The following is a 19,743-nucleotide window of genomic DNA, read 5'->3' as shown; positions in this document are numbered from 1 at the left end:
CGAGTCGCAGGAGGCATTAGTTCTTACGCACCGCGCGCGCGCTCCGAGATGCCAAGGTTTAGGACCTGCCAGTCTCCAGGTTTAAAGGGATATGGGCTCTGAGTATCTTCCTCTAACTGTGATCGCCTTCAGAGGCCGGCTCTTTTCCAGCTAGGGCTGGGAACCGAAGCAAGCCTCCTGCAGAATAAAATAAACTCCCATCTCTCTCCGCTTAGCGTGAATAATGAGAGACTTCAGTCGTTTCAATCTGTTTTGTTGTTGTTATTTTTGGACGCCATCAGGTACTGAAATCACTCTAATAAGGCGGACAAACAGATGAAGGAGTCTTGGTCTCAAGTTTAGGGAGCCCACTGCGTCCTACGTCCCCTTCACCTGTCTACTGCTGTCTCCAGAAAAACTTCCCCATATGGAATGGGAGTAAATACGACTTAGTACAGTATTTCCACGACAATACCAATAAAGACGATTTTTAAAGGGCTGTGTCAGGTGGATGGTGACTGAGAACTCACCCAGCCGCAGTCCCTGTTTAAGCAGATAAGAAAACTGGCTAAGAGGGAGCAGACGCGACAAAAAAGCTAAGGGTTCTAAAGAGAGCCCCCTGCGCCCGGGGCCGCAAAGCTCACTTTCTCCGTCCTCCTCCACCTACCCCGAGCTAACCTTACCCCAGCTTCTCCAAGTTCACTTTCCACTGGGCCGGATCCCTCCCTATCACGAGAGAGCATGGTTGCACCTAGGCCCGCGAGCATACAGAGACCCTTGGACTTCAGCCTCACCCCTCACCAAAAACAAACAAACAAATGAGCACAGGTTCCTGGATGCCCACCACAGTTACAGCAAAAGCCCGGAGTAGAGGTCCAAAGAGGGCAGGCCCCACCATAGCGGGCGTGGGCACCGTTACTCAGACAGTGGTGCACAGAGACCCACGGTTCCCAACGGCGAATTCAGTTTTGGCTCTCAGGGGGTAACTCTAAAGCCTCTGTCTCAAAAGCTCCCATCTAAGCCCAATCGGAAACCCCAGAGAAGGGATGAGGTTAGGGGAAAAAAAAAAAAAGAATTTTAATTTAAATGAGGCATTTCAACCTCCACACCCCACCCTGGCCCCATAACATCTTGACCTCAGTTTCCTTTCACCCCAAGGGCTCAGGTCATCTTCCTCTCTATTCCAAGTTCTGTCGGGTAGGGGGTGACCCGCCTTGCTTGTGCCTGCGGCGTGAGAGCTGGAGAGAGAGCTAGGAAAGGCGGAGCAGGGGGAGGTGACTCTATAAATGTTTCGGCAGCTGCCAAGGCCTTTAGGACCACGGCCCAGAATAGGGAACTGCCCGAGTCCTTAAATCCCTCCCCCCCCAGTTCCAAATTCCCTTCTCTCTCTCTCTCTCTCTCCCTCCCTCCTTCCCTCCCTCTCTCTCCCTTTATCTGCTTCTTCCCCCTTTTTATTGAATTTATTGGTTGACACTGGTTAAAATTATAGAGGTTTCAGGTGCACAATTTTACAACACATTATCTGTACACTGCATTGTGTGCTTACCACTCCAAGTCAATTTTCTTTTTAAAGAGAGGAAAGTCGCCTGGCATACCTCTAGGTTTGTTTTCCTCTTCTTTCAGGATCCTTACCGGAGACCGCTAGCAAGGTGGGCGGATGCCGAGGGAAGCCGGGCAGAAGGCGGACTGTGTGCTCTTCAGTGGGATGAAGCTCAGTTGGGACATCAACGATCCGCAGATGCCTCAGGTGCGTGACACCCTGCGTGAGCGCACACGTGGTGCTGTCCTTCCAAAGAAGGAGGTGACATTTAAGTCCTTGCAGATACTGTAGACAGAGCACACACACGCCGACCAACACGAGAGTCTTTAAATGTAGATGGACTCTACAAATGGCAAGAGTTCTCTGAGCTCTACCAAGGGCAGAATTGGGTTTAAAGATGTATCTTCACCCAGCTCTCTCCTTGTGCTTGTCAAAAAACCCCAAAAAACAAACAAAAAACAAAAACATTGAAAGCAGCAGAAACTGTCAATCCTCGTCCATGTTTAAACTCTGGAAGGGGAATGCCTCGTCCCTCACTTTTCCTTAACCAAGAGAGAAATCAGGTGATTCTCTCATCTGTTCTCCAATCCATGAGAAAATCCATGAGAAAGATAGGAGAGAATCTCAGCACCAGTAGATAACACTGCTGCATCTCATGCAGCAGAATGGTGAGAGAGAACTGTAATTGCAGTGATGGGAATGTTGAACAAATAGCACAAGGTAAGCGATTAATTCAGATGCATAAAGCAAGGCTCCTAGGAAACTCTACTGTCATGCTAACCAGGCTAGGGGTGCTCAGAGGCCTCTGGAACCTGGATTTTGGACATAATTTCTGAGCTTATTCTTTAATGATAAGAAAATTTCTGTCCTTTCAGGTTGGATTTATTTTGTTTCAAAAGAACAAAGTGATTTGGAGCCAAATCCAGGGAAATTATGCTTTGTCATACTGGTTTGGAGCAAAAACTGAGGAGTGACTGTAAAGTCCTGAGTGTCAATGGAGGGGGAGTGGAAGTGGCCTCCCAAGCACTTGCAAAGGTGAACTTCCCACCATGTTGCGGCACAGGAATGACAGATTTGTCATTCATTTAGCATCTACTATGTGCCATATAGGTGTTCAGATGGATAACAATTCATTAGCAAAGATGTATACATCTTTGTATATATCTCAAAGAGATCAGTGGTTTTTTGGAAGTCATTTTTGTAGAAAGTTTATTTGTTGTTTGAAAGTCTGCCTACCTTACAGTCACTCTGTGCTACTGTTGTGAAAGTAGACCACAGTACCACAAGGGCATCTCATTCTCACAGACATAAATCTTCATAGGAAAAAAGCTACTCTTGCATTTTAGAAAAGGGTCACATCCAAATAATGAAAAGATGGCTCTTCTCTCAAGCATTTTCTAGACTTCTTATGTAAATTCGAGGAGCCTTTTCTTTTGGAGACTGGTTCTTAAGCAGGGAGTGTGTGCGACATCCGAAGGGGGGCAGGTGCACTGGGCTATACAGAGAGAACTGGAGAAACTTAGGCTTCTAGCTCTGTTTTGGCTATTTGAAGGAGAAAGCGTTAAACTGGATGTATGACCTTGACATAGTTACTGAATTTACCTCAGTCTCAGGCTACTCACCTGTCATCAAGGAGCAAAACTAGATAACAATCTTAAGGTCCCAGCCAGGTCCACTGTCATTCATTTTGTGAATGCTTATCTGTGTGTGAATGCATGCATTTACACATGCCAACACATTAGAGGAAATGAAACCCAATCCAGGAGTACTCCATTGTTGTTTTTACTTTAAAATGCAGTCTCTGTGACTTCATTTTCCGTGTCACTACTTTGGTAGCTGAGGTGAGACATGGGGGCTTAGTGTACCCTTACAGGGCAATGCTAAAAAAATACTCTGTTCTGGAAATTTTTCAGTTTGCTGCTAAGATTCTTCAATTGATACATTCATTTTGCCTGACCAGGCAGTGGTGCAGTGGATAAAGCATCAGACTAGGACTTGGAGGACCCAGGTTCTAAACCCCAAGGTCGCCAGCTTGAATGCTAGTTCATCTGGTTTGAGCAAGGCTCATCACCTTGGACCCAAGGTTGCTGGCTTGAGCAAGGTGTTACTTGGTCTGATGTAGTCAAGGCACATATGAGAAAGCAATCAATGAATAACTAAGGTGCCGCAGCGAAGAATTGATGCTTCTCATCTCTCTCCCTTCCTGTCTGTGTGTCCCTATCTATCCTTCTCTCTGACTCTTTCTCTGTCTCTGTCAAAAAAAAACAAAAAACATTCATTTTTAACAACAAAGATATCAGCATTTAGTATATATAAACTTAGAGTTAATAGCACATCACTGTGTATTTCATTTATGAGTGACCTTAAGTCAACCTATTAATTGATGTCAATTATAATATTTCTAGAAAAATAATAATGCCTATTAGTAATAATAATTATTTCAACACTATCCCTGTGGTTTTGGAAACAAAATGGCCCATTACCTATTATTGCTGGAATGTACAGTGCTAACAATGTACACAAGTCCAAATTATCCAACTGAGAATTCTTTTGCTTTGCTAATATTGGATCTAATTTTCCTGGAGTGTTGGGAGGGAGAGAAGTTACAAATATCTTATTACTGTGACAATACTTTTCTGAACTTCAGTCATACCAATAAAGCCAGGGGGCTTGGCTGCCACAGTCTTCTGTTTAAACCCCAGCTATGCCACTATAGAAGGTTTCTTCTTTAACTTCCACTTCCTAAATAAGAGTAACAATGCCTGTCATGCAACATTGCTATAAGGATAATAAATGCTGCATAGTGTGGTATTGTAGGGCATACTATCCCTGTCCCAAATACTCACCAGCTTGGACCCAAGGTTGCTGGCTCGAGCAAGGGGTTATTCGGTCTGCTGAAGGCCCACGGCCAAGGCACATATGAGAAAGCAATCAATGAACAACTAAGGTGTTGCAATGCGCAACAAAAAACTAATGATTGATGCTTCTCATCTCTCTGTTTCTGTCTGACTGTCCCTGTCTATCCCTCTCTCTGACTCTCTCTCTCTGTCTCTGTAAAAAAAAAAAAAAAATTTCCCCAAGCATTAAAGAATATAAAAATTATTCTTAGCTTGTGGGCCATACTAAAACCTGTGGCAGGCTGGAACTGGCCCAGGGTCCCTTGTTTACTGACCCCTGTATGCTTTAAGGCAGGGGTCAGTAAGTGCTAATTAAAGGGCAATTTTACATTAAACTTACATGTAAGAAAGACATTGCAGTATAAGTAATGTATAATATGGACAAAGACCATCAAATGTAAATACAGGAGGAGGGCAGTTACGTCATGGTTAGGCCATTAAAAATTTGTTGTTGTTATTATTGTTTTTCAGAGTTCAGCTTTTTACTGAATGTGCTACAAAGAGGTTGAGTCAAAAAGGCCAGGGCCCATGTCATCATCAGACTCCTCATATTCTTCTGTCTTTGCTTCCACTTTTTTCTCCTCTGTTGGGGAGAGGCCCTCCTGCTGGTACAGCACCTGCTGCTGAGGTAGGGCCACCACCTCTGCATTGCACAGGAGGCTCCCAGTGTTGACACTGGCCAGAGCCTTTGCAAGCAAGCCTGCCCAGAAAGGTTCAGCATTTACCCCAGGTGCTTTAATGAGGGCACTTAATCTTATTCTTTGTCTTGCAGGATAAGGGCTGAGTAGATGCAGGCAAGTTCCCAGACCACCAGATGAAGTGAGGGCCTCACCCCAACTCTGCCTTAGCTCCTTAGCTCCCTAGGAGGACCGATGCCCTTGTAAATTTGGAGAGCTAAGTTGGGATGAGCAACTGAAGCTGTTGTTGCCTCTCTGATGTTGCTCTGGGTGTCATTGCTGGTGTGACTGACAGGTTGGAAAAAGCGCTGGGTTGAAATAATGCTATTTACAGGTTCAGTTGCACGTCAGTGAGAGAGCAACCCAATCATTTCTTTTGCCCTGGCACTTAGATACTTAACATGAAAAATGTTTTCAACATTTAAACACACAAGAAGTGATATAACAGGCTCTGGAATCAAATGCTAGGGCTCAAAGCCTACAGCCAGGTATTACCAGCCGTGTGGCTTTGGGCGAGTCAGTTTACCTCCCTGGCCCCCATTTCTTATTATGTAAAGTGGAGATAATAATATTACCTATTTCCTGTGTATTATGAAGTATAGATGAACTGATACATGAACAGCATTTAGAAGGTAAACATTAACATCAATTAGCTAACTGTCAGGAAGGCATTACAGATAGGATGAGTGGCATTTTGTGATGGCATAGTTTCTGAGTTCTACAACATGTCCAGATCTAAATCTAATTTTTATTTCAATGTGCTTGGAGAAAGTTAAAAGCGCGATGTGTTAGGTTTGGTCTAGATAAACTTGACCCCCTTCCTTCTGTGCCCTGTCCAGGAACCAGCCCACTTCGACCACTTCTGTGAGTGGCCGGACGGTTACGTGCGCTTCATCTACCACAGCGACGAGAAGAAGGCACAGCGCCACCTGAGCGGCTGGGCCATGCGCAACACCAACAACCACAACAGCCACATCCTCAAGAAGTCGTGCCTGGGCGTGGTGGTGTGTGCGCGGGCTTGCACCCTGCCCAACGGCTCCCGCCTGCAGCTGCGGCCTGCCATCTGCGACAAGGCACGCCTGAAGCAGCAGAGTGAGGCAGTGGGCCAGGGCTGGGGGTGGCCTTGCAGTCATGAGTTCCCTCTATCCAACTCATTTCCCTTTTCTTCCTTCAGAAGGGTCTGGGGTCCGGATGCTATTAATATTTCTCCCCTCTGGCTTTGCAGAGAAAGCATGCCCCAACTGTCATTCTACTTTGGAACTGATTCCCTGTCGAGGGCACAGCGGGTACCCTGTCACCAACTTCTGGAGGCTTGATGGCAACGCTATATTTTTTCAGGTGGTTGGGGGACACCACCACTTGTGATATATATTTTCATTGTGCAGTAGGGACCGAACCACCTGCCATGTGCCTTAGGATCTCTGGACCAAACCAAATACAGCTACTGTGCTTAGAAATAGGTGCTGGGCCTCCCAGGGCCTTCCCAGGCTCCTAGGTACTTAGTGTGGTCCTACTCTGTGCTTTTCAAGGGCAAGAGATAGTGACCCATGTTGTAGTTATAGTTGATTTAATAATGTAAAAGGACTGTTGGAGAATCTTTTAAGATGTCTATTGTTGATGCTGTTTTATTAGTTTAAGAATTTTCTCCCCTCAGTTTGAAAAACTAAAAACCAAATAACCCCAGCTTGGGATCTTAGGAAAGACATAATTTTTGACCAACATGGCCAGCTTCCTTCCTTGTGAATGCAGGCCAAGGGAGTTCATGATCATCCGAGACCAGAGAGTAAATCAGAGACAGAAGCTAGAAGAAGTGCCATCAAGAGACAAATGGCCTCTTTTTCCCAAACCCAGAAAAAGAGAATTCGAGAGCTGGAGGTAATGGTGCGCTCACCTTAGATTGCAGTCTGTGTCTATTTTCATCACAACATACACTTGTAATTATGTAAAATGTCATATATTAGAAAGGTTTGATCATCTGTGAAAATTATATATCTCTAACAAAATGTCAGTGACTCAGCATTTTGGATGTTTCCAACTTCTCTTCAAAATAAAACAGCAAGCAGTCTCTAGAGTCGATATTATAGTGAGGATATGTGCTGACATTCTGATACAAGGGCAGTTATCCAACATGTACATACCAACAGTAAGTTAACATGAATCCTTAAGAGTTTTTTACATTATTTACATAGAACAGATGAAATTTGTTTGGACAACTAGATCCAGTTTGGCTTTTCAACCAAATCATGCCAAGCAGGCAGAGTGTTATTCTGAGGATAAGAGAAACTGACATAGTTTTAGCATTTTCTATGTGCTAGACACATAAGGTCTAAAGTTTCATTTATGGAATGTTCATAAAAGCTTTAAGAGAAGGTTACTATTATCGAGCCCCATTTTTTAAAATTAGAAATCTGAGACTCAGAAAGGTTAACTAACTTGTTCAACTAACAGGAACAATCAGAATTTGAACCCTGATCTATGTCAGGCTCTGGAGTCTCCTCTTTTATGAACATAGTATAGGGGAGAACAGGACCATCTTCCACTCAGACCTACCCTGCCTGGCTACTGAGGACCCCCTCCCCCTGGCCACCATGTAGCAGTATGGTATTCATGCCTGAGCAAGCCCTGGACCACATGCCCAAATCATGTACCTGAGCTTGCAACACAGAACTCACCAATTGAATGTTTATTTTTATTTAGTTGGTTGGCTACCATTACAGGTGAGATTGTCCAATGCAATTTCAATTTTATTTGCTAATAAAATTTATATCATTTTTTTAGGCAGGAGAGGATCAAGGCAACAGTAAACATTTCAACAGCATACCTCCCCTGGAAACTCCGGAAGAACTTGATATAATTACTGACACTGCCTTTCCTACTCTAGGGCAGCCTTGCTTTTCCTTCCCAAACTCTGATGCTTGCAAGGCTACCTGTGACCTAGCCACCTGTCAAGGTGACGTAATGCCAATTTTTCAGAAATATCCAAACTCAATAATCTATTTTCCCAGGCCACCTTGCAGCTATGAATTGGCAGGTCCTAGTTATACAAATTCCAGCCCATATTTCACCCTGTATAAAGATGCCACCAATAATGCTAATGACACAGACTGGGTTCATCTGATGAACCCACTACAATATAACATCAAGTCATATAGCAGCTTCCAGAGAACCTGTGATTTCACCAGTAAACGTGCCTGGAAACCAGCTCTTGGAAAACCTGGCCTTGAGGAGAGGACTGACCCCAGACTATTCCAAGCCACGGCCAATTGCCCTTATTATAACTCAGAGCTTCCCTGTGGGTACCTCACAACTCCCCCACCAGGTGCCCAAGCGCTGCAGACTGTGATTACCACCACCACCAAAGTGTCCTACCAGGCCTGCCAGCCACCAGTTCTGAAATACTGTGATGAAGTGCAGGAAGCTAAGAGTCTTTCAGGATGCAACTATGCTCCTGAAAACACCCCGATGTCCATCTATCCAGGAGGCTTGGACCTTCCTGCTACAGTCACCAGGGCAGCCTCTCCATCAGTGTCAGTATCTTTGAAAATTCCAGGAGATTGTAGGGCTATCAGACCCACTGTGGCTTTTCCTCCAGAGTCAGCTCCCTCCAGGACAGACAGAACAGAGACCTGGGATGTGTGTGCCACTGGACTGGAGTCAACAATTAGTTATCCAGATAGAGTTAGTCCATTCTTTAGCTATGACAATGAGGACTTTTAAACAACAAACACTGGGCACAATATAATATTGGTGTCCATGCCGGCAATGGAATTATGAAAATCTCTTGTTGAACTGGGAGATTTATGTAGTATAATGTTTTTAAACCCACACTACACAGAATTAGGTTTGGGTTGTGACTCTCCTAAATAGACAAATGAGCAAACTGGAGACCATGAAGATTAATAAGCTAAGTTCATTTAGCTTGTTAGCTTGAGTAGGAGTTAGAAAACCAGGTTCTCATCCTAAGCCTTTTCCCATTAGACCATATTAGGGATTGTACACTCTTTACTTGGCTCTTGGAGGTGGTCAAATAGCTTCAGGAAGAAATCTTTACAATCTTATCTCCTGAGTTATTTCTTAAGACTTTTTTTATTTACATTTAAAATCTGTTAGAATAGTTTCAGGAAATAATTTTGATCATTTTGTCTCTGAAGTATATTATCTACAGCTTTTTAAAAAAACTTACAGTATTGCAATGATAAAATACAGTTGTTTCCAAGAGAATTTTATTTTTCATTTTCAGCTGAATAGATATTATTAACATGGATGAATGTTTTCATAACAGATGGCCTAATGATGATGTATTTAATAGATTATTATTGTACTAAGACATATTTTTTTCTGATTAGGTTTCAAAACTGGAATTGAGATGCTTTATTCAAATAAACTTTACTGTTCCATTGTTACGTCTCATAAATGTAATTGATAATGTTGTTCAATTAAGTGTAATAAAGAAGTTTTAAAGTTATGTAGCTGAAGTTTAAGTTATTTAAAAACATAGGAAAAAAATATTTTTCCTACTATGACCTGAGAATCAGTTGTTATAATCGATTAAAATATATTAGCTTATTTAACAGCTTTGTAATTTATTTATATTTTGTACATTTGACCCCATAAGAGGAAAATTAAAGTGGAATGAGCATTACTAAGAGAGTCACTTTAATTAGAGTGAGGAGACTATTAGTCAGTGAGTCCTTTGCACATCTGGTGCCTCAGCTCTCAGACTTGCTAATAAGTTGCTAACCCTGTTGCTAAACTCAGCTCCAGGCTGACCATAAACATCCTGGAACCACTGCTCACAGGACACAGATGGACTTGACCTCCTTCCTGTAGTTTTTACCTCCCTACTTTTCACATTAGAACTGATGTTAATTTAGCCTGCAATCCTTCCTTTGCATGAAAGAATTACATTTTCTGGGATTTGCCTTTTCAAATCCTGCCTTTGTTTGTTCTCTCTGGAGCACAGTTTAGGTTGCTGCCTAAATCTGTCTTCTGGGCTGCTGCTCCTCTGCTCAAATAACTGCTTGTTATTCTCTATTACAGTCTGAAATTAATTTTGGTTTACAACCCCTTCACCCATTTTACCCACAACTCACCCCCAATCTTTGGCAATTACCAATCTGGTTTTCGACTAAGATTGCATTTATAGGCAAGAGCATATGGTATTTGCCTTTCTCGGTCTGACTTCACTTAGCATAATGTCCTCAAGGTCCATCCATGATGTCACATATAGCAAAGTTTCATTCTTTTCTATAGCTGAATAATATTCCATTATATATAGTTATATATACTTTATGTATGTGTGTGTGTATATATATACATGTACATTTTCTGAAGTAGAGTTATTAGGGGTGGATTGGTTGATATTTAGCTCTGGAAACATAGTTATTTGAGTAAGGCAGTGTTGACAGGCTGCCCTTCAGAGGTACAGTCATTTAACAAAGCTATTGCTAATAGACTGGTGTTAGGTGTGAGCTGTCACTGGTTACTTACTGGTTACTGTGGCCAGGTGTCATTGATCAATCCAGACAGGGTTAAAACTTATTCTGATGATTTCTTGTTGCTGAAACCAAAGAACTGGTTTATTCCTTGAAGTAGAGTATCTTTTTATTTTCACATCAGGAAATACTATACTGTAGATCCTATCATTACCTTCACATAAAGATTTAAAGGAACAGATTTAATTAAGTAACTGGTTTAAGTCTCAAAATCAGTGGGGGCTTAAATCTGGCTCTCTCACTATGCCAGACTTTATTCTCAAGCACTAAATTATACTGGAGCTAAGATAAGATGGGAATAATATTGCCCCACCTTGTACTTATCATCTTGTGGATATTCCATTATGTACTAGTAACCTGGAACATATTCAGAAAATAATAAAGAGGATGAAAAAATTTTAAAAAATTGTTGCTTGATGTTTTAGTTAGGGTTCTCCATAAAAAGAGATATATAGGTGTATATATGTGTATATACATGTATATATATACAGAAAGAGGGAGAGAATTTTAAGGAACTGGCTCACACAATTGTGAAATCTGTCGAGTCAGAAATCTGTAGGGCAGGCCCAATTGTGGCAAAAGTTGATTTGCAGTCTTGAGTCCAAAGTTCACAGAGGAGCAGGCTGACAACTCAGGCAGGGTTTCTTTGTCGCAGTCTTGAGGTAAAATTGTGCTTTTTATTTTCCCTGACAACCTGTCTTTCCTCTTAAGGCCTTCAACTGATTGAATGAGGCCCATCCACACAGAGGAAGAATAGAGGGTAATCTGCTCTACTCAAAGTCTACTGATTTAAATGCTGCTTCCCATCTGTAAAACCTTCACAAACATTTAGAGCAGGGGTAGTCAACCTTTTTATACCTACTGCCCACTTTTTTATCTCTGTTAGTAGTAAAATTTTCTAACTGCCCACCGGTTCCACAGTAATGGTGATTTATAAAGTAGGGAAGTAACTTTGCTTTATAAAATTTATAAAGCAGAGTTACAGCAAGTTAAAGCATATAATAATAATTACTTACCAAGTGCTTTATGTTGGAGTTTTGCTAAGTTTGGCAGAATAAATCTTTATAAAACAACTTACTATAGTTAAATCTATCTTTTTATTTATACTTTGGTTGCTCCACTCCCGCCCACCATGAAAGCTGGAATGCCCACTAGTGGGCAGTAGGGTCCAGGTTGACTACCACTGGTCTAGAGTAATGCTTGTCCAAACAATTGGGCACCATAGCCTAGCCATAGGACTTCATAAAACTAACCATTACACTTCATAAAGGTAGACTAAAGGGACCAGGGGTTATTTAGCTAGAAGAAAAGACAAAGATGGGACATGAGAGTCTAGAAATATTTGCAGCAACCTTGTGTACAGATGGAATTAAGTAGTATAGTTTTGAGTTTAGGAACATGATCTTTAAACAAAACTGAAAATAGTGAGCATGAGAATGGATTTTACCAGAGCTCACGCAGCTATCTAGTGAGAGTGGGGATTTGGACTCAAAAGAGATTTTGTGTGCTGTGAAGATCAGGTAAGCAGTTCCTTTTTGGGATGGTTTAAGAGGTTTAAGAGCTGCAGTTCCTTCACCTTAGAATACCTGAAATTTCTCATTCTTATGCAGAGACAGAGGTTCTAAATTACTTGGAAGATTTGTATGGAAACATGGGAAATATATACTTTACAACCTGAAATATTTAAGAATGAAGACAAGACAGAAAATAGGATGCAGTCTAGAAGTTGGCTTAGAATCAACCCCTTTAAAGGATAAAGGAAAAGAACTGTCGGGGGGGGGGGGGGTGGACATCTGGTTAAGCAAAAGCATTTTATAAACATTTTTAAAAAATTTTAATTTATTGATTTAGAGAGAGAGAAAGGAGATAGGAGAGAGGGGGAAAGAGAGAGAGATTGAGAGACTAATTTATGCATTCATTGATTGATTCTTATATGAGTGCTGACCAGGGATCAAACCTGTGACCTTGGTACATGGGGATGATGTTCTAGCCAACTGAGCCACCCAGTCAGGGCTAAGCTAAAGCATTTTGTTATTATAGAACATTTTCTCTGGACTTTGGAATTTATAAATCAAGCTAAGTCTTCTCAAACGGAGGAAGATAAAAGGTGATACTCCAACACTTCAAACACCAATTTCCATCACACTTACAAACTGCTTATCCATACAAAAAACACAGCTTAAAATATTGACAATTTGAAAGCTTAATTTTGAAAATTTAATTAGTACAATTTAGGATTATACAAGATTATGTATAAAAAATGTATTTTGTATAGAGAAGAAAAGAGAACTAATAACATGTTGAGTTAATATAAGACTTTGTGTTTACCATAGTAATCTGTATTCTTATTCTGCTACTAGCTATTTGCTAGCTAATGACATTCTTCTACACTTTGCACTGCTGGTAGAAAATATTAAAGTTATACTCATAATTGTCAGCTATGGCTACGAGACCGGGACATTCAATTCTCTGACAAGGACAAGTTGCCTTAAGCCTGTGAAATGTTATACCAGGCATTTGCTGAATTTGAAGGTAGTAGAACATGGTGACAGAATAACAAATGTTATCAGTGACCTGTATCAGTTGTGCAAATGCCAGGAAAATAATTTCAAGGTAATTTCATAGGTATTTATAATAGATCATAAATCAAACATGGTTGCTAGCTCATAACATCATGTGTGCCACTTGAATTTCTAGAGTATTCTCTAGACTGTATGTATAAAAGCTGTTCTCAAAAGTATAAATATGTCTACTTCAAATAATCCAGCAAAGAATGGACAGATCTAATTTGAACTCTCACAATTACCTCTATTACAGCAAGTCCATGACTATCTCAGTCATTACTTATTCACATCAAAAGCAGTGTCTGGTATATAATAGGCATTAAATAAGTATTTGTACAATTAATAGATAATGATGCAGGTAGCTCATTCTATTTTTAAATAAGCCAAATTATCAGAACAATATTTAGAGCTTCTACTATGTGTTAGAAACTGTGTAGGCACTGGAGATAGAGCAGAGGACAACCAGCTCAAATTCCTGCTCTCACTGACCTTACATTCTAGTTATGGAGACTGATAACACAGAGAGCTCAATAAGAAAATATAAGTATGGCCTATAGTGATAAGTGCAAAGGAAGAAAATAAATCAGACAAGAGAAATTAGAAAGCATATGTTATGAGAAGGTATACAAATTTAAGAAAGTCCAGGGAATGCCTCACTAAAAATATGACCTTTGGGTAACAATTTAAAGAAAATGAGAAAGCTGGCCATGTGGGTACATGGCCTATGGGTATTCCAGGCAGAAGGAATATCTGACATTCAGTATGTTTGGAACCTCCAGTTTGCTATAGCTGGGTAAAGTGAGGGGAGAATAGTGGACAAAAGGTAAGGTCTATAAGTCTTAACAACTGTGACTTTTATTGGAGTGACCCAGGAAAACATTGGAGAGTGTTGAGCAGAAGATTTTGATCTGATATGTGTGTTATAACAGAATCATTCTGGCTGATGTGTTGGAAATAGACTAAAGAAGGTTAAGTGTAGAAACAGGGTGGAGTGGGGCTGCTTAGAAGGTTGCATGATATGCACATGAGATATGATGGTAGCTTAACCAGGCTTGTGGTGAGATATGGTTAAATGCAGGACATTATGGAGACAATATATGGGTTATGTTATTGTGGAGAATATGAGAGAGAGAAAATTCAAGAATGACACACCCAATATTGGATATGACAGCTGAAGTCATGGAGTGGCCATCAGCCGAGATGGGAAAGGCTGAAGGAGGAGCACTTTGGGAAGCAAGGGAAGGGAAGAGCATTAAGGGCTCAGTTTTGAACATGTTAAGTTCAAACCACTAGATTTCTAAGCGAAGTGTTGAGTAGGCAGTTGGATGTATGAACCTGAATTTTAGGATAGAGGCACAGACTTGGATATACAAATTTGGGAATTATCAGCATGTAATAATACTTGGCGTTTGTAGATTGTAAGATGCTATTCCATTATAAAGAATCTTACCTAGCAATTACTCATGAATATAACACAGCAGCAATCATTGGCTGACCAACACCTCTGGAACACCAAAGATACTTTCTTTTTTTAGATTTTATTTATCATTTTAGAGAGAGGTGGGAGAGAGAGGTGGAAGAGGGGAGGAGCAGGAAGCATCAACTCCCACATGTGCCTTGATCAGGCAAGCCCAGGGTTTAAAACTGGCGACCTCGGCATTTCAGGTTGACACTTTATCTACTGCACCACCACAGGTAAAGCACACCAAAGATACTTTTAAAAAGTATTTTAAAATGTATATATTTTTAATATAACACAATTGTTTTTGGGAGATAAAAGATATGCAAGTGTTAAATTTTTCTTATTCTACTTCTCAACTATTTTATTGCTGATCTTAAATACTAAGAAGTTCAGAGTTTCTTAGTTTATTTTATAGGCTTGCAAAGTATTGTCAATTGGAAGTTCTGAGAAGGCCCTGTAATGACATCTTCTTCAAGAACACTTATCTTCCTACAAACAGAAAAGCTTGAATGTGAAATGCATAGTTGAAAGGAGCATGAAGCTGCTAGGTCAGCCATCATCCTGATAACAATCATGTACTGAAGGACATTTGGCCAATCTTTGATAAGAAATATGCTGGTAGTTTAAAACATACACATTTTTGAACACTCTATCCTGTAAAGAGAATTTAAAGAAATCTCGACTAAGATTAACCACTGAGAAATGCATTATTTGAGGATGAAACAATTTGTGGGAAACACAAGGATAAGGGTGTATAGGGAGGAATCCCAAGAATAATGATTACATTAAACTTCTTCAAATCTTAATGCTACACTGAGAATCAGAATACATGTTTTGTCATTTGGCTGTTACATATCTACACAGCAGTCCATAAAATACTAATAGAAATGTTTGGGTTCATAAAATATAATATTGTTCTAAAATATTTGAATATCAATACTTAAAAGCAAGTTCCTGAATTTCTGATTCTAGAAATGGTATAGTGGCTTATATTGGACTAACTTGCCTTCAAATAACAATTATAAACTCTAGACAAATATAAAGTTTAACTATTTGAAGTCCCTGGAAAAATCACCAAGTTAGGTAGACATTAGAAGTGCTTAGTCCCTTGAGCGAAGAGAACCACACTGAGTTCAGTTCTTGTTTATACAACATGTCTCCTGAGAGCATGCCTAGTCCACACAACATGGAGCAGTTAGGATAGGACCCAACCACTGCAGTTTTTTGTCTTGTCAGAGGATGACATTTGGGGCTGTCAAAGCAGCTGGAAACTGAGGTGGAATCTTGGAATAGAGGGAGCCATAGATAGGAAGCTCCCAAATCTGTGTTTAAGTTTACTTTAAATTCTTGCTTGACCTGTAACTCTGCATGCATAGACAACAATCCAGGGGGACCAGTGCAAAGCCAGGGCTGCAAAGCTGCAGACACAGAGCAACAGTCTCCTCTGCTGCTAGGGGCAGAATTGGGAGTGTGCATCTCACCCAGTTATATGGGCCTGGGAAACACCATAAGCTTTCCATCTAAACCTTAATGGAGCCATAGGGAATAAAAGTTATATATTAGATCTAAAATAATTTACCCTAAAACTAATGGCAAAATGGAACAAATCTATTTTTTTAATTTAGAAATTAAATTTAATGAGGTGACATTGATCAATAAGAGTACATAGGTTTCAGGTAAACATCTCCATAGCATTTGAACTGTTGATTGCATTCATTGCCCATCTTTTTAAAAACTTTTTATTATTGATTTTTATATATGAGGAAGGAGAGTGAAAGAGATTTGTTGTTCCATTCTTTCATGGTATCATTTGAACCTACAATATCAGCATGTTGGAACGACACTCTAACCAACTGAGCTACATGGCCAGGGCCAAAAATAATTCCCCATCTTTAAAGTTATAATACCAATCTCCAGGTATTAGTTGATAATTGACTACTTAAAACAAAGTCAACACTCTTAAATTTCCCAAAACAGGTGAAAAATAACAACAGACAGATTCAAAATGCTCAGTACATCTCAAAGAGAGAAATACAAAGGGAATTACGCTTAGGTTCATCATTGTCAGATGAAAAATAAAAAGAAAAACTTAAAATCTTCAGATAAAACTAGGAAATATGATATAAATAACTTCTGACATCTCATTAGAAATAATGGAGGACCAAATAGCATCTTCAAACTTCTGAAAGAAAATAAAACATGTCTATCCAGAGAACTAGATCCAACAGAACTGTTTTTCAGAAATGAAGGCACAATTAAGATACATCCTCTAGGTATTGAAAATATAATAAGGAAATATTATGAATAGCTGGAAGCCAGTAAATTAGACAACTGAGATAAAATGAGAAAATTCTTCGAAAAAAAACTGACACAAAATAAATTTAGAATTATGAATAATTCTATGATTATTAAAGAAGATGAATCTATAATTAAAAACTGTTCTAGGGGCTTTGGGCTGGTGGTTTCGTGTGTAGAGCATTGTTCCCATGCTCGAGTTCACGGGTTCCGGTTTCATCCTCAGTCCAGGCACAAAGGAGAAGCAACTAATGAGTGCACAATTAAGTGAAACAACAAGTCAATTATTTCCCCCCCTTCTCCCTCTTCCACCCCCCCTCAAATCGACATAAAAACATTTTTTTAAAAAAGAAGAAAAAATATCAGTCTGCCCAAATTCTTTCAGGAGGTAAAAGAGGAGGGTACATTTTTTAGCAGTTTTTCATGAGTCTAGCACATGAAAGAAATTCCCTAATATGAGAATTAGACAAAACATAATAAGAAAAACTTTTCAGACTAGTAAACACAATTGGAAAATCCCTACCAAAATATTATTAAATTAATTTAAACACTACATACAAAACAAGATACATCACTTTCATGTGGAGTTTATCCCAGGTTAAGTTTGATTTAACATTTAAAAAGTTAACATACTACCCTAGATATCTGCCTGGTGGAAAAAATGAACCTCAACCCCGAGATCATATAGCTAAATGTAAAAGCTAAAAGTATAAAGCTTCAATAAGAAAATATAGGAGAATATCTTTGCAACCTTGTGGGAGGCAAAGATTTCTTAGAACACAAAAAGCACTAACATTTTTAAAATTTCTTTTTATTTAGAAAATTAAATGTAATAGGGTGATACTGATCAATAATAGTACATAAGTTTCAAATAAACACTTTTATAGCATTTGAACTGTTGATTGTGTTGTATGCCCATCACCCGGAGTCAGATTATTTTCCATCACTGTGTATTTGTCCCTCTTTACTACCCTTCCCCAACCCCTCTCTAGTTTAGCACTAACTTTAAAAAAAAACTGCTAAGTAGGACATTAGCAAATGTAAAACTTTTGCTAATCCAATGAGCTCACTAAGGAAAAGTAAAAGCAACTCACGAATAGAAAATGTTTGCAAAACATGTATCTAGAACTTATATGCAGAATATATAAAGAATTCAAGCTACTCAGTAACAAGAAGACAACCATCCAATAAAAAATTGCCAAAAAACTTATCAGTTACTTCACAAAAGAAAATGTATGAATAGCTAACGTATACATGAAAAATACTAAATATTATTAGTCATCAGGGAAATGTAAATTTAAACTAAATGAGAGATTCTGAAACCAATAGAATGGCTAATTTTCTTTTTAAAAGACAATCCCCAATGTTAGCAAGGATGTGGAGCAAAACTTTAATTTTTATAAATGGCTGGTAGAATCATTAAATGGTACAACTACGTTAGAAAACTATCTGGAAATTTCTTCTAAAGATTAATGTGCACCTCCCTTAGGATCCATCAATTTCACTCGTAGATATTTACCCCAAATAAATGAAAACATATTTCCACAAAAAAACATTTATACAAGAATTAGTATAGCATTTTTGCCCTGGGCGGATAGCCCAGTTGGTTAGAGCATCATCCTGATTCACAAGGGTTGCAGGTTCGGTCCCCAGTCAGAACATATACAGGAGCATGTTTATGTCTGTCTCTCTCTTTCCCTTCCTCTCTCTCTAAAAAACTCAATAAATAAATTTTAAAGGAGAATTATTATAGCATTTTTTATTTATATTAACCAAATGTCAATAAACAAGAAGATAAATAAACAATTTATGGTAAATTCATACAATGGAAAGCTATTTTATAATTTCAAAAATGAACTACAGGTAAACATAACACAGATGAATTTCAAAACATGTTTAGCAAAAGCAGTAGGACACAAAAGAGTACATCCTCTATGATTCCATTTACATGAAGTTCAAGATTTACAAAACTAATCTACAATAATGAAAATCAATAAAGATTGCCCATCGGGAAGAGGAGTAGAAATAGGCTCATCAAGGATATGAAGTATTTTTCTGGAGGGGAGAGAATGTTCCACGTCTTAATCAGGGTGGTGATAACACATGTGTATACATTTATAGAAACCCAATAAACTGTACACTTAATATCTGGCATTTAAGTATATGTAAATTTTACCTCAAATTTTTAAAAAGTGAATTCTTTGCATTCCCCAAATTAAAATAGAAGCCTCTGTATGAATAATTCTCGAAAAGAAATAACTTGAGAGAGAGAATAGTCTCAAGGAAGTCTTTTATTCCTATTGTAAACGTTTTGGTGAGTAACTGCTATGTTCTTGAAAATGTGAATGCACTCTGGGGTTACTTCAAGACACTTAAAAAATGTTCAGGCTTGGCCCTGGCCGGTTGGCTCAGTGGTAGAGCATCGGCCTGGTGTGCAGTAGTCCCGGGTTTGATTCCCAGCCAGGGCACAGAGGAGAAGCACCCATCTGCTTCTCCACCCCTCCCCCTCTCCTTCCTCTCTGTCTCTCTCTTCCCCTCCCTCCCACAGCCAAGGCTCCATTGGAGCAGTTGGCCCGGGCACTGAGGATGGCTCTGTGGCCTCTGCCTCAGGCGCTAGAATGGCTCTGGTTGCAGCAGAGCAATGCCCCAGATGGGCAGAGCATCGCCCCCTGGTGGGCATGCCGGTGGATCCCGGTCGGGTGCATGCAGGAGTCTGTCTGACTGCCTCCCCATTTCCAACTTCAGAAAAATACCAAAAAAAAAAAAAAAATGTTTAGGCCTGTGGAAGGAGCATTAACCAGTATTCCACACTATGGATCACTCAGCATCCAGGG

At 39.7% G+C, this 19,743-nt stretch overlaps 2 protein-coding genes and 1 pseudogene across 2 annotated transcripts in view; 2 read left to right on the top strand and 1 right to left on the bottom strand.

The window, feature by feature from the left end:
- The window catches only part of NQO2 (N-ribosyldihydronicotinamide:quinone dehydrogenase 2), a 698,677-nt gene that overhangs the window by 653,499 nt on the left and 25,435 nt on the right, over positions 1-19,743 (top strand). The window lies entirely within an intron of this gene.
- GCM2 (glial cells missing transcription factor 2) lies at positions 1,637-8,810 on the top strand. Its single transcript, XM_066372243.1, has 5 exons — positions 1,637-1,726; positions 5,933-6,185; positions 6,319-6,431; positions 6,843-6,968; positions 7,872-8,810. Exons 1-5 carry the CDS (start codon positions 1,637-1,639, stop codon positions 8,808-8,810), a joined length of 1,521 nt encoding a protein of 506 aa, XP_066228340.1.
- LOC136397326 (large ribosomal subunit protein P1 pseudogene) lies at positions 4,911-5,799 on the bottom strand (annotated as a pseudogene).

This window comes from Saccopteryx leptura, chromosome 3 (assembly GCF_036850995.1).
Source record: "Saccopteryx leptura isolate mSacLep1 chromosome 3, mSacLep1_pri_phased_curated, whole genome shotgun sequence".
Lineage (NCBI taxonomy): Eukaryota > Metazoa > Chordata > Mammalia > Chiroptera > Emballonuridae > Saccopteryx > Saccopteryx leptura.
This window is presented reverse-complemented; position numbering and strand designations above follow the sequence as displayed.

Excerpts from the sequence above, each read along its gene's own strand:
- GCM2 (XM_066372243.1), top strand. The coding sequence starts at position 1,637 with ATGCCGAGGGAAGCCGGGCAGAAGGCGGACTGTGTGCTCTTCAGTGGG. Across the intron at positions 6,186-6,318 it reads GGCACGCCTGAAGCAGCAGA|AGAAAGCATGCCCCAACTGT; the intron begins GTGAGGCAGTGG and ends CTGGCTTTGCAG. Across the intron at positions 6,969-7,871 it reads AGAGAATTCGAGAGCTGGAG|GCAGGAGAGGATCAAGGCAA; the intron begins GTAATGGTGCGC and ends TCATTTTTTTAG.